At 42.2% G+C, this 13307-nt stretch overlaps 2 protein-coding genes across 2 annotated transcripts; both read right to left on the bottom strand.

Moving 5' to 3' along the window:
• Positions 1-483: 483 nt before the first annotated feature.
• On the bottom strand, positions 484-8587 carry LOC145502998 (solute carrier family 2, facilitated glucose transporter member 8-like). Its single transcript, XM_081482421.1, has 4 exons — positions 8124-8587; positions 5848-6054; positions 4961-5264; positions 484-3961 (listed from the first exon to the last, which is right to left on the bottom strand). The coding sequence occupies exons 1-4, from the start codon at positions 8352-8354 to the stop codon at positions 3306-3308; spliced, it is 1398 nt and encodes a 465-aa protein (XP_081338547.1). The 5' UTR covers positions 8355-8587; the 3' UTR covers positions 484-3305.
• Positions 8588-9362: 775 nt separating this feature from the next.
• LOC145502852 (solute carrier family 2, facilitated glucose transporter member 8-like) lies at positions 9363-13286 on the bottom strand. Its single transcript, XM_081482252.1, has 4 exons — positions 12735-13286; positions 12021-12227; positions 11188-11491; positions 9363-10607 (listed from the first exon to the last, which is right to left on the bottom strand). The coding sequence occupies exons 1-4, from the start codon at positions 12957-12959 to the stop codon at positions 9946-9948; spliced, it is 1398 nt and encodes a 465-aa protein (XP_081338378.1). The 5' UTR covers positions 12960-13286; the 3' UTR covers positions 9363-9945.
• Between the last annotated feature and the right edge of the window lie 21 nt (positions 13287-13307).

The raw sequence follows: 13307 nt of genomic DNA, 5'->3' as shown, positions 1-13307 counted from the left end.
AAATAAACTGCAACTCATAACGCATGCAGTCACAGGAAGTTGAGCTGCGTTGCGAAAGTTAAATCTGGTTCGCGCTATGGACTGTCTAACTTAAATGATATGAAGAGATATGATTTAGGCTCTAGAAAAACAAAACAAATAAGTTTAAGTAAACACTGTCTAGCTTAAAATATCAGCGCAGTAATGCGGGTCACTTTTGCTAGAAACAACTCTCCGTTTTTATGTGGTGCAAAAGCTACGGGGTCTTTGCAAGTTTATCCGTACTCGTGGTTTGAAAAGGAGCCATCATTAACTGCTGATCCTTTCACGGAAGTTAGCGTAAATCCTGAAAGTCTCCTTGAAATTGAACTGCTCAGCTGGACGAGAATATCATGTCTGTTAAATATTGCAGAATTAAAACTTTACTAATAAGCTGTATTTCTGAACAGATCCCTTCTTTGCTGAGATGTCAGTAAAGGACAATTGCAACGAAACCGGCTAAATTATAAAGCACCAAAAACTATTCGTTTCCAGTGCCTACTTGAAGTGCATGATGTAATGTTTTCTGTTCACTGATTCGCAGAACTTAATAAACGGCACGCAATGCATGCAGAAGCGATGACGTTTAAAAATTGTTCCTAGAAAATTGGAACATGAGCAGACAAACTGATTCTTAAACTTTTGGGTTAGAAATTTTAGGGGTTTACACTTAGGGTAGTCCATTGGTGGTTCGTTCAAGTAGTTCATGTACCAGGTCCATCTTGTTAGTCCATGTGCTGGGGGTCAGCGAAATGTACCAACCCAAATAAAAAGCACTTCGCTGAAAAGTTCCTCTCTCTGAAATCAACACCTTATTATCTTTAAAGAAATTTGGCAAAGCTAACTACCTCACCGGAAATTAATTTGTTGTTTTAACCATATACTTGTCCAAGAGAAAATCATTTTCTCTTGACTTGTCATATCGCGTGTGCGACCCGCTTGTCTATCTACAATTGTATGTATCGAAGATATTTCATTATGAGTTTGCCCGTGAGCGCAAATTTATCCAATACTGTCTAAACCAAAATCCACCCCTAAATCTTCTTTTAAAAGCTACAATTAAAAGCACTCTGCTGAACCTACAAACAGCAAAGGAAAGCAGCTGAGGAACTCCCAGAGTGCATTTCGCTTCCACAGGGGGATAAAAAGTGCGCGACATAAGCACACGGACATGAGCGCGACAAACTATGCAAAATCACTATCCAAAGGAATACATGCTTGCCAGCATAAAGCGATGACGTCACACAATAGGTCATCGCTTAAAAATTAACCCGTCAACCATCTGGTCATTGTTCGGAGTCACCCATTGTCAAAAAGCAGACTAGTAAGTTGCATTTGTTCTTGAACAAACGTTTGAAAACACAAAGTAGTCTGGAGCAACGAGCAGAAACAGCAGGTCACAAAAATGATTAAGAAATACCCTTTTTTAAAAGAATATTCACTTGTTAAATACCATAGCTAAAGATATGTCAATGTCAATCCTTTCTTTCTTCCTTCCACACTACGAATTCTTTTGAATCTGTTAATTACAATTGTACTTTTAATTGTGACGGAACGATAAGGAAACTTCAAGTGATAGGACGTAGAGTATGCAATATGGCGGACGAAAATACTGAGCGACGAAGGACTTTAATTTGGCGAAAAATTGACCGCCAATGGAACGAGGAGAAGGCTGACAACGGAGCAGTATGTGTTGCAATATGTTCAGGTTGCATTGGGTCGAGAATGGCCAAGTTTCTTCTTTTTCTTTGACGGAAAACATTTACGCATGCTCAATACATTAACATAATGTGTGCATTAGATTCGACACAGCAGAAATTCGACGTCTGAATCGGTGTCGCATTTCTGTTGGATAATGCGACAAAACCAGTCGAACGTGCGGCAGAAATGCGGCAGCCGATTCATACGTCGAATTTCTGTCGAATTTAATTCGTTGAATTGAATTCGACACGGCAGAAATGCGACGTATGAACCGGGCCTTAGTTAACATGGTATGCTGGAAATGTATGGTTAGTATCGTCAGATTTTAGGGGTATTAAAAATATACGTACATACATGTTTTAGACTGACTTGTTGTCTCCCCCTCTCTCTCTCTCGTCGCCTTAAGAGACGATGATACTTAGATCATAATCTCTTGGTGTCCTTCGGGATATGTTAGGTTGCTTGGCACACACCTCCTGTCTTACAAATCGCGGGCTCGGTCTTTCGGCAACCAACCGCTGACGAAAGCGGAGTAATCTGGGCTGGAGATTGGGATTAAGGTAATGCTTGCTTTCCTTCAAACGCCGACTTGTATTTACAAAATAAAAGATGGTATTCCATGTTCTCTAATAAAACAATCCACGTTGGAGATCTAGAAAAACTGTTGGTGGACGCACAAGCGAAATTCGAGCGCGTTCATCAGTTTTTCTAGACCTTAAAAAATCATTATTTTCTTAGAAAACATGGGACATCATCCTCTATTTGGTTTACAATGCAGCATGAAAAAGCGAAAGTATTTACATCTGAGAAGAGGTGGTGATTACCCGGGCAACACAACATCCGGATATATGTACTCTATTATTTCCAACCGTGCATCTATTTAACAAATAGATTCCACGTTGCCGTGCGTCTGTTCAGTAATAGATCACAGATTTTGTCAAAATGTTGTAAGAACAAAAACAAGTGGCACACACGAGGCGATAGCCGAGGCACTGATGTTCTTACCATATCTACACGTCTTCTATGATCTATTACTGAACAGACGCACGGCAACATGGAATCTATAGGTTTTGTATTATAACGAAACAGAAAAATGTTAATGACATCATGATACCTCTGTCTTCCAATAAATCAGAAGTAATTTAAAAAAAATGTTCAAATGCTCTTGTTTATAGTAGTCAATGCGCTTAGCTACACCTAGCTACACCTAGCTACACTTAGCTAGTTTACTGGCATGCTGCTTAAACTGAAAGAAACAAGCTGTGATATCAACTAAACATAATAGGCTTAAAAAGCTGGCTATTTACAAGTATGACCGAGGAGTTGATCATAAACTACGGCTTACCGAGAAACAATTCCAGCTGTGTTGTCAGAGCGGGACTTGAACCCGCGACCTCCGCATTTCAAGTCCGGCGTCCTAACTACTCAGCCACACTGCCTCTCCTAATCTCCATCTCATATTTCAAGAACCAATTAAAATGCGAGAATAATTTGACTTATTACTGATAAAGAAATAACGCACCCCTCAATTGCAGTTATAAATAGCTGCAGCACTGGTTACACAACAGCTGTAATCTAATTTTCTTTCAAGGATTAAAGCTCGCTTCTATCTCCTCTAGCGTTTTACCCTTCGTTTCAGGTACAAAAAGGACAACGATGACAAAAGCGACACAACACCATGCGGCATAAAACCAACAAGCGCCTTGATTTCCAAAAGCAGACTCGAGATTCGCGTATGTCCTGGTAACGAGGAACAACGACGCCCAGCTTGCCATAGTGGCTAGACTGGTACCCACTCCACGCGCTCTGAGGGGGATGACCTCTGCCATGTAGAGAAAGGGAACTGGACCCCATGCCAGTGAGAAAAAGAAACTGAACAGAACCGAAGTCAAGATGGAAAGCCAAGAAATTCCACTGTGAGCTTGGTAGATTTCGAAATAAACACCAAGTCCGATCAAAGAGACTCCCATGCCAAGGGCATTAGTCCATAGAAGGAGACGCCTTCCCAATTTTTCCACCAGATAACAAGCACTCACAGTACCAGCGAGTTCAACTAAGCTGACAGGAAGGGAAACGAGCTTCGGATCACCGAGACCTGCTTTAGAGAAAATATCGGCGGCGTTAAACAACACTGCATTGATTCCAGTGATTTGCTGAAAGAATAGCAGACCAACACTGATTAAGACAGGCTTGGCTACTGGAGCAGTGAAGAATTCTTGACAGTTAATTTGTACACGGAGCTCTGTAGAGCAAAAAGCAAATGAGCGTTAAATTAACGGCTTCGGTTGAGTGCAAGGACAAAATCCTCTCAATTCTCAATACGTCTTAATAGAACCATTTGAAACATCCTAGATCGGAAAACTTTCTAAAGAATTTGCACTAAATTGGCACTTGATTAGGTCAAACTGAAAGGGTCGACCTGCCAGACCTTATTCCAGTTTGTGTAGTATGAAGGGATTGGGAGTATTTGTATTCAGCCAAAAGTAACTTAGCTATGCACTTTTTGGAACCACGACATTTACTCCCGCGCTTTTTGGAATTAGTTCAATTCATTCCCGCGCTTTTTGGCACCAGTCGCATTTCTTCCCGCGCTTTTTGACACCAGTTGCATTTCTCCCGCGCATTTTGACACCAGTTACATTTCTTCCCGCCTTCTTGACTCTAGTTACATTTATTCCGCACTTTTTGGCAACATTTACATCTATTCCAGCGCTTTTCGGCCTCAGTCACATTTCACTGTCCGCGCTTTTTGGCACCGGTAAAATTTATTCCCGCGTTTTTTGACACCTATGACATGATTTACTCAAATGTTTTTCCGCGCTGGGCACTAGTTGTACGTTATGACTTTGTAAACTGTCCCATCTGGGCCGGGTTGTTCGAAAGCCGGTTAACGCTAACCTAGGATTAAAAGTTAATCCAAGTATAAATTTCTCTTCTATAAAAATGTTTTCCACTGCTTATGTTTTGTGTAGTTTCAGATTACTCAAGCTCAAAACTGAAGGAAAAACAATATAAACAGAAAACTTCACCGAAAAGTTACAAAATGGAACCAAAATTCTCGCTAATCCTGGGTTAACTTAATCGGGCTTTGAACAACCCGGCTCTGCTTGTCAGGGCATTGACAACATGATATGTGGCATTTTTGCTTTCCAATTCCATTCAGTCTCATTATATTCACACTTTCGAGCATATCTAACTCGTTAAGACCTACGTGCACCCCGGTATCAATCACAGACTTTACCTAGTGTAGCCTCGATTTCCTTACATTCATCTTCGATACCAGTCTGAGATCCGCGTAACCATAGCAACGATTTTAACGCGTCGCTTTTCCGGTTTTTCTCAAGGTACCATCGAGGACTCTCTGGCATAAAGAACATGAGGACAAACAGTAGCGCCGCGGGGAAACAACCAACCAGGGCCAGCCAGTCCCAAAGAACGAAATATCCAATAACATAGGCCAGTATAATTCCTAATGTGACGGCGACTTGATTCATTGCCCCAAGCATTCCACGTAGGTGAGCTGGGGAGATCTCAGCGATATAGACCTGCAAAAATAACATTTTTCACTAATGCAAAAAGTCAATGAAAAAAAGTTAATCACTGCAATAATTTGGCACAATGAGCAATCGCTAAAGCCTAAAGGAATTTAGGACTTCAGCAAGATTCGAGACCATTCGGTCCTAATAATCGGACTCGACAGGAAACAAAAAAGAGGGTCTGTAATAGTTTCTGTGTTCCGACCCGAGAAAACCACGATGACTTTGACCTATTTTGTTGTTGTAGTTTACTTCAAAAAGATCTGTGAATTGTTCTTTAGTTGGGTCAGTTTTAAGGGAAGGGTCGGGGGGGGGGGGGGTGTTAGATGGGGAGGGGAGAAAAACTTTAGGACTAGATCGAGTCGAACGCAGACCGACGAGTAAAGTCTGGCTCAGTCTTCCATTCACCCCTCTCTCCATTCCGTAGCCAGTCTCTTTCGTGCGGCCTTGACCGTGTAGGAGAGGAAATGAGGAAAGCGTGCAAGGAACTGGAAAGGAAAAAAAAAAACCAGATGACTGGGGACTAGAGAGCTGACTATCCCGAGCTACTGCGCAGGAGACTAGAACCCGCTTAATACCTATAATAACTCACCGCAACAGCTAATGTCTCTATGCCACATCCTACACCTGTGAAGATTCTGCCAGTATACAGCATCGCGCGGTTCTTAGCAAGGAAAATCAAAAGCCATCCCAACGCGAAAGGTATGGAGCCAACGATGATGGCAAATTTTCGACCAATCAGGTCGACTGCCTTTCCTCCAATGACTCCTCCAAATAAGGCGCCTATGGCTACCAAAGACTACAATAAGAAGAAGGGGCTGTATAAGCATTACGGAAGTTATCGGTTCTGACGATATAAACAGCTGGGTCACAAGGGATCCGAAGTAATATGTCTTGTACGTTCCCTTACACTTAATACGGTCACATGCTTCATTGATTTCTCCTTCCTTGTTTTCCTTTCAATTTCCCGCTGCAAGAGACTAGATCATAGTCTTACCTGCTGCCAATATGTATGGGTTATTGACCAAGTGTGAGGTCAAGATGGCTGGATATTGGCCAAGGTCTTTCTTTGCTTGTCTATGGACCGAGACGGAGTCGAGGTCCATAAACTCGCAAAAAGAGAACGAGGCCAATATCCAGCCGTCTTGACCTAACAAGCTTGGTCAATAAAGGATTTATTATATGGCTTTCGGGGAAATTTTTCTTGCGGGACACGGCGGTAGTCCCGAGCGGGCAAGATAGCTCCATCTTGCCCTCTCGGGTAGCCAATGACTAGCGCAGGATTTGAATCATCTTGCCCGCTCAGGGAGCTAGCCATATAATATAGTACTTTAAAGACTGTATGGGGAGCTAACAAGAAAACCAACTGGTTAATTAAGTTCTTCTGCTCGAACTTTAATTTCAATATAGCCCGGCATGGTCAATCCGGGAAACGTTCAGAAATCGAACTCAATCGAACTCGATCCGTAGATTGAGTTCGATTGAGTTCGGAAATCGAACACTGAACTTTGCGAGAGTTCGATTTCCGAACTAATCGAACAAAATCGAGTCGAATCGAGCTCGATCCATTAGATTGCCTTCCATTGACTGCGATTGAAATTTAGTTCGATTGGGTTCGATTGACCATGCCGGGGTACTGAGATAAACAACCTCGTTCCCAGGGTCTTTTCCCTGGCTTGAGGGCGGGGGCAAAAGACCCTGGGAACGAGGTTGTGAGCTAAAATCATATTTATATGGCTATTCAAGGTGTAATTATCTAATAATTACAAAAATGAGCTCAAAATAGAAATTATTGTTGCCTGTGGCAAGGAGCAAAAAATCTATTACTGTCCTCCAAACCAAACCAATAGACGCGAAGTTTGCGCGCACTCGTTCCACTTCGCGCGTTACTCTCAATAGCATTGACCTCGTGACCCGGGATTAGTCCATCAAAGGGCATCTTCTTTCTTCACTCCTCAATACAGTAAAATCTCGCCTTGAGCACACCCCACAATTACGGATATCGCGCTATTAAGAGCCAAGTACTATGAAAATTATGGAATCTACTTTCCGATATATCGGAACGGACTCCCGTTATTGCGGAATTGCGGACACTTCATGTGGTCCCAAACTAATATTTTATTGTTCCTCTCTCGTTACAACTGAGTATGTGGACGTATTGAGTGACATAATTCATCATGCAGTAGTAAAAGTAAGTAAGTACTTTATTTAGACACATTTGACTAGTGAGCCTGGGGTTCGTTTAAATTAATGTGAACGTGTATGCTAAATTAAAATTTAAAATTTAAATATGTTATCTATTCAATAAAAGACAAAAACTAGACTATAAAATTTAAAATTGAAAAACTAGGCTACAATAGACTATGCAGTCTTCGAATTCTCATTAGTCTGTGCACTATTTTGATTTATAACGCCGCAATCATTAAGCACGAAGGTAACTGTGTACTGACAAAGAAGGCCTCCGTAACACTACGCCGGAGGAATTTAAAAACGCAACAATCACCTGTCATTTTGGATATTGAGTAACCTCGGGCAGGGAATCATATGATTATCGTGACCCATTGTTTTCGAAAAGCTCCGTTTTCAAAATGTTAACAGTCCACACTAAAACGAAAAGCCGGCATTTTCAAATTCCTCCAGTTTGAAGAGATTTTTTGGAAAAGCTCCGTTTTCGCGACGGATTAGTGTGGACGGTGGACCATAGCTGTAGCGTGACGTAACTGTGGAAAACCGACTGCCGGCCGGGGGAGCTCCATACCGCTAACGGCGTAAGAGAAAATAGTAATTATAATAGAATAAAATGACAAAAAACCCTTACCCTGTTCTAATGTTCACAATCCCTCTTAACGCATTCACAGTGACACTTACCGAAAACCACGATTGCTGGGAGCTGTCTAAACGGACATCCTCGCTGGCGCTCGAATTTGACTGCAAATCGTACGAAGCCGGCGAGGAATACCCCAAGGAATAGCCAAAGCTAAACGTGCCCCAAATAGAGATCAGCGTAGCGCATATCACTCTTTTAGAACTGATTTTTGGAATGAGCGTGGTTCGTTCATCGAGCGATGTCGGTAACTCCCCATCTACACCTGTATCCATTTAGAATGAAACGGATGAAAAATGTGTTTTTCGATTTGACTGATCAGAGGCTCCAGGGGTTTTACCAAAAGAAACAAATGGGAATTGTTGATTAAGATATGCTTTCGGATCGGCACACTCCAAGACTTCAAAGGAACAGAAATTTCATTCGTCCTAGTTTTGCAGGTACCTCTCGCGAGTTTGCTGAATCACGCTTCAATCATAAGACTGGCATATGATCGGCAGGACTATCATGAAGTCACGCAATCCCGGCTCATGGAACATCTTGAACGAAAGTAGAGAAGTGCGGTTTGATGAGAGACTTTGTTCGTATTTCACGAATACTGTGTTGAAACAGACTTTCACCTAATCAGGAATATGAGGAGAATGAGTGGAGGTTTCGCTCAGGTGGAAAATTTTCTCAGTCAAAAAAATCTTATGTTTGGCTGGATTTGAGGGGGGAAAGCCGTCCACAAAACGTGTCAGCTGACGTGCTATTTTTTTTTATTTCTTTTTATGGATCTTGCACCAACTATGGTACGGAAATCAATGAATTCGAAAGACATGAAAGCTTCTTGGACGCGTTTTCCCTTCTGATTAGCGATCAGCCGGTTTCATCACTATTTGGTAGTAGGTTTCGTTACAAGTTAATTTGAAAGAGTTTTACAGTATAATATGTATACTGTCTAAATGCGTCAGCTAGCTTATTAAAGTAATTGAAAACAAAGTAAACAAGAATGAACATGCCATGTTTTTAAACATCTTTTGGCCAGTAAGGACGAGTTGTATCGTAACAAAATCGAGTCAAGCCGACCTCGGTCAAGTTCGAGTCACGAGTCAAGTTTGAGTCTAAACAAACCAAAGAGAGCACAAGTAATTTCTCAGTTATTTTATAAATTAAAAAGTTGGTTTAATCTGAAAATTTTAAAATAACTATACTAATAACTATACGGAAATGCAATAATATAATATATAATAAATAATCAACTTTAAATACATTTTTGTCCCTAAAAACGAGATGAAGATGGTAAAAAATATATAGTAATGTCCTCCCGTCGTTTCCATAACATAAACATTAAATAATCTTTAAAACGTTGTTAAAACCCAGAAAATGGGATTAAACAGTATCAAATATTTGTAAAATCCTCATCAAAGGAAATGCAGCTATGAGAGGTCCCCCCCGCCCCGTCCCTACGGTAAAACCAGAGGAACTGTCCGTGAAGAAAAATATGTAAGCCAGGATACTTTCTGTTGTAAAATGGCGGCCACTAAACTACTGGAAACTATAAAGATTCCTCCACGTTTTGTAATGGACTAGCACCTGTTGGCCAAAACTGACCCCTAAAATGTCCATACATAAGTTATTTTCTGATTCTCGATGACCTACTAGAAAAAGCAAGAACTACGAAATTCATATCCTCATTTTGTAGCCTTCAGATTAAATCATGTTGCTTAGCAACACCTCCTGTCTTAAAAATCGCGGGCTCAGTCTTTCGGTAACTAACTGCTGACCGAAGACTCGGAGGATCCTGGGCTGGACATTGGGAACGAGGTAGAGGGTACTCCATATATGAACTTGGTTTTCTTCAGTGGAGCGAGTTTAACGGAGCTTTTACTGAGAATTATGAAAGCTCGCTTCTATCTCTTCTAGCGTTTTCCCCTTTGTTTCAGGTACAAAAAGGACAACGATAACAAAGGCAACACAACACCATGCGGCATAAAACCAACAAGCGCCTTGATTTCCGAACGCAGACTCCAGTGTCACGTATGTCTTGGTAACGAGGAAAAACATTATCCAGCATATTATAGTGGCAAGGCTGGTACCCACTCCACGCGCTCTAAGGGGGATTATCTCTGCCATGACGACCCAGGGAACTGGGCCCCAAGCCAGGGAGAAAAAGAAACTGAACAGAACCGAAGTCAAAATGGAAAGCCAAGAAATTGCAATTGTAGTTTGGTAGATTTTGAAATAAATACCAAGGCCTATTAGAGAGATTGCCATGCCAAGGGCATTTGTCCATAGAAGGAGGCGCCTTCCGATTTTGTCCACAAGAAAACAGGCAATCAATGTACCAACGAGTTGTACTATGCTGATAGGAAAGGAAACAAGCTTCGGATCACTGAGACCTGCTTTAGAAAAAATGTTCGCGGCGTTAAACAACACTGCATTGATTCCAGCGACTTGCTGTAGGCATAACAGACCAACACTGATCAAGACAGGCTTGACAACTGGAGCAGTGAAGAATTCTTGATATTGAATTTGTCCGTGGAGTTCTGTAGGGATAAAAACAAACGAAACCGCGTTATGACAACATACGAAGGCTGAGTGAAAGGGTTATTAAATCAGTCATGATGAAATCAAACCCATTCGAATCTTTGTTTACACGTATTTAATTTGTGTTCTCGTGGGCAGGTGCGACCAACTCGTGACGTCAAGGTGTTTTACCGCGGCATTAGGCACCGGATACATTTTTCCCGCGCTGTCCACGAGTTGAGCACCTTTTAGTCGACTTCACATTGGTTTGTTGTGTTGTTCGTCTGTGTGATGTGTTTGGCAAAACACTACATACTGACATCTTTTTACGACACTCTTTAGAATTTCACCTTCCTCAAATCTCATTCAAACACGAACAGGTCTGACCCGCACAGACTTCACTCGCAACTAGGGGTGTAGCCAGGAGTTTTCAAAGGGGGGGTCACACAGTTTCAAAGTCAGGGTACTCACCAGATTGTCCTGTCGTTTTCGCAACCTGTTGTAGGTTGTTTGCTTAGAAAAAGGCTTACAAAAGGGGGGGTCACGGGCACCCCAGGACCCCCCCTTAGCTACGCCCCTGTCAATCAAAAATGACCTTACCTAGTGTAGCCTCAGTCTCGCGGCATTCATCCTCGATACCAGTCTGAGATCCACGTAACCACAGCAACGATTTCAACGCATCGCTTTTCCGGTTTTTCTCGAGGTACCATCGAGGGCTCGCTGGCATCCAGAACATCATTATGAACAGTAGCGCTGATGGAATGCACCCAAGCAATGCCAACCAGTCCCAGTAGAAGAAATATCCTGCTAAATAAGCTAGTATAATTCCTAATGTCACAGCTAGTTGATTCATTGCGCCAAGCATTCCACGTAGGCGAGCTGGGGAGATCTCAGCTATATAGACCTGCAAAAGTAACATTTTTTTTTTTTTTTTACAAATTATGCTTATTGCTACATGTTTTGCAAATTGAACAGTCGCAACTCGGCCTTATAAAGAAATTATGGCCTGGGCGGGTTTTGAAGTCATGCCTTCCTAGCCGATTTTCGGACAGGGAGGAGAAGAGGATCTACATGCAATATTTTCTATGATCAGACCTGGGCAATCTCTATGACTGCCATTCTCTTACGAGGAAGGGGTTGGGGGTCGGAAAAAAAGCTAGCTAATCGAGCGGAGTCTAGGAAGGACCACCTGGCGAAGACGTCAGTCCTCTCAGAAGCTTAGAAGCTCAGAACCTCTAACTCAGAACGCTCCTTGGGCACGTCACGCGTTTTTGGGAGGGATAGATTGCGTCACAAACCCAAACAGCGTCTTTTTTGGCCATGGGAGGCTATATGCCTATTTACGACTCGCCGTTTTTCGTTATGCCCTATTCTTCCGGGTTATACATCGGCTAACGAACCTGTTGGCAGGTCAGACAGTAATTACAACTCACCGAAACAGCTAATGTCTCTATCCCACATCCTACACCTGTGAAGATCCTCCCAGCGTACAGCATCAGATGATTCTTTGCATAGAAAATCAAAAGCCACCCCAGCTCGAAAGGTATGGCGCCAAGGATGATGGTGAATTTTCTACCAATCAGGCTGACTGCCTTTCCTGCGATGATTCCTCCAAATAAAGCGCCGACTGCTATCAAAGACTGCAACGAGAATAAAGACCTCGGTAAGCACTATGGAAAATATCGATCCGGACCATGTAGAGAAGAGCAAAAAGGGAAGTCATATGTTTTAAGATGTTTCGGTTAGCCGTGATAGAGTCAAAAATCGCATCGCCGGTCGCGAGAGATGGGCTTGTTATTTTCTAGCCGCCGTTATTTCGCTCAACAAAAGAAAAATGCTCCCGAGTTCCATTTTCGCACTGTGGCCATGAAATGCCTTGTACGAACGCTTCCTTGCAACTTGCGCTGGTCTTAATTCGTGTGTGAAACCGGAGATCATATCCCCTCCGCCTCCACCTCCACCTCCCCCTTCCCCGCCCCCGTTTGCTACCCTAGGGGTACGAAGTTGAAAGTCGGTTACTTCGTCATAAACCATCACTACAACCTGCTAATATGGCGTATTAAAGAGAAAATCCCTTATAATCTCGTATACAATTATAACGTTAATAATCACAAACCTTTTGAATGTTTACTATCACTGACACTTACCGAAAACCAGGATTGCTGTGAGCTACTCAAACGGATATCTTGACTCGCGACTGACTCCAAATCATACGAGGCCGGAGAGGAATAACCTACACAGAATCCAAAGCTAAGCGTCCCCCAAACAGAAATTAATGTAGCGCATAAGACTCTTCGAGAACTGCTTTTCGGAATAAGTCTTGTTCGTTCATTGTTTGATGTCGAAATTTCCACATCTACAGTTGTATCCATGTTGAATGAAATAAATTACTTAGTGACTCAATTACGGATTTTGATCGCGAAACGAAACGAAAATGACTGTTATTACGAAATGACGCCGGATTCACGTCACGGAACGTCACGGAACGGAAGTTTCTTTGTTGTCACGAGATTGGCCAATCAATGAGAGATCGTGCGTTATGTCACGCCGGACTCACTCGCGCGAGACTTCCTGCACGAAAAATTGGCTAAAAGAAATACGTCTAAATAATTAATAATGTGCTTATACTTGGGCAAAAACTCCATCGATTCTGGAAGGAAGTCTTTAAAATTAGTAGAAGAATTAAATGTTAAGTGACATCTCAGTATACAGGGTCACAG

The sequence above is a fragment of the Orbicella franksi genome, chromosome 11 (genome assembly GCF_964199315.1).
Source record: "Orbicella franksi chromosome 11, jaOrbFran1.1, whole genome shotgun sequence".
Classification (NCBI taxonomy): domain Eukaryota; kingdom Metazoa; phylum Cnidaria; class Anthozoa; order Scleractinia; family Merulinidae; genus Orbicella; species Orbicella franksi.
The sequence above is the reverse complement of the archived record's forward strand: the minus strand, read 5'-3'. Positions and strand labels throughout refer to the sequence as shown.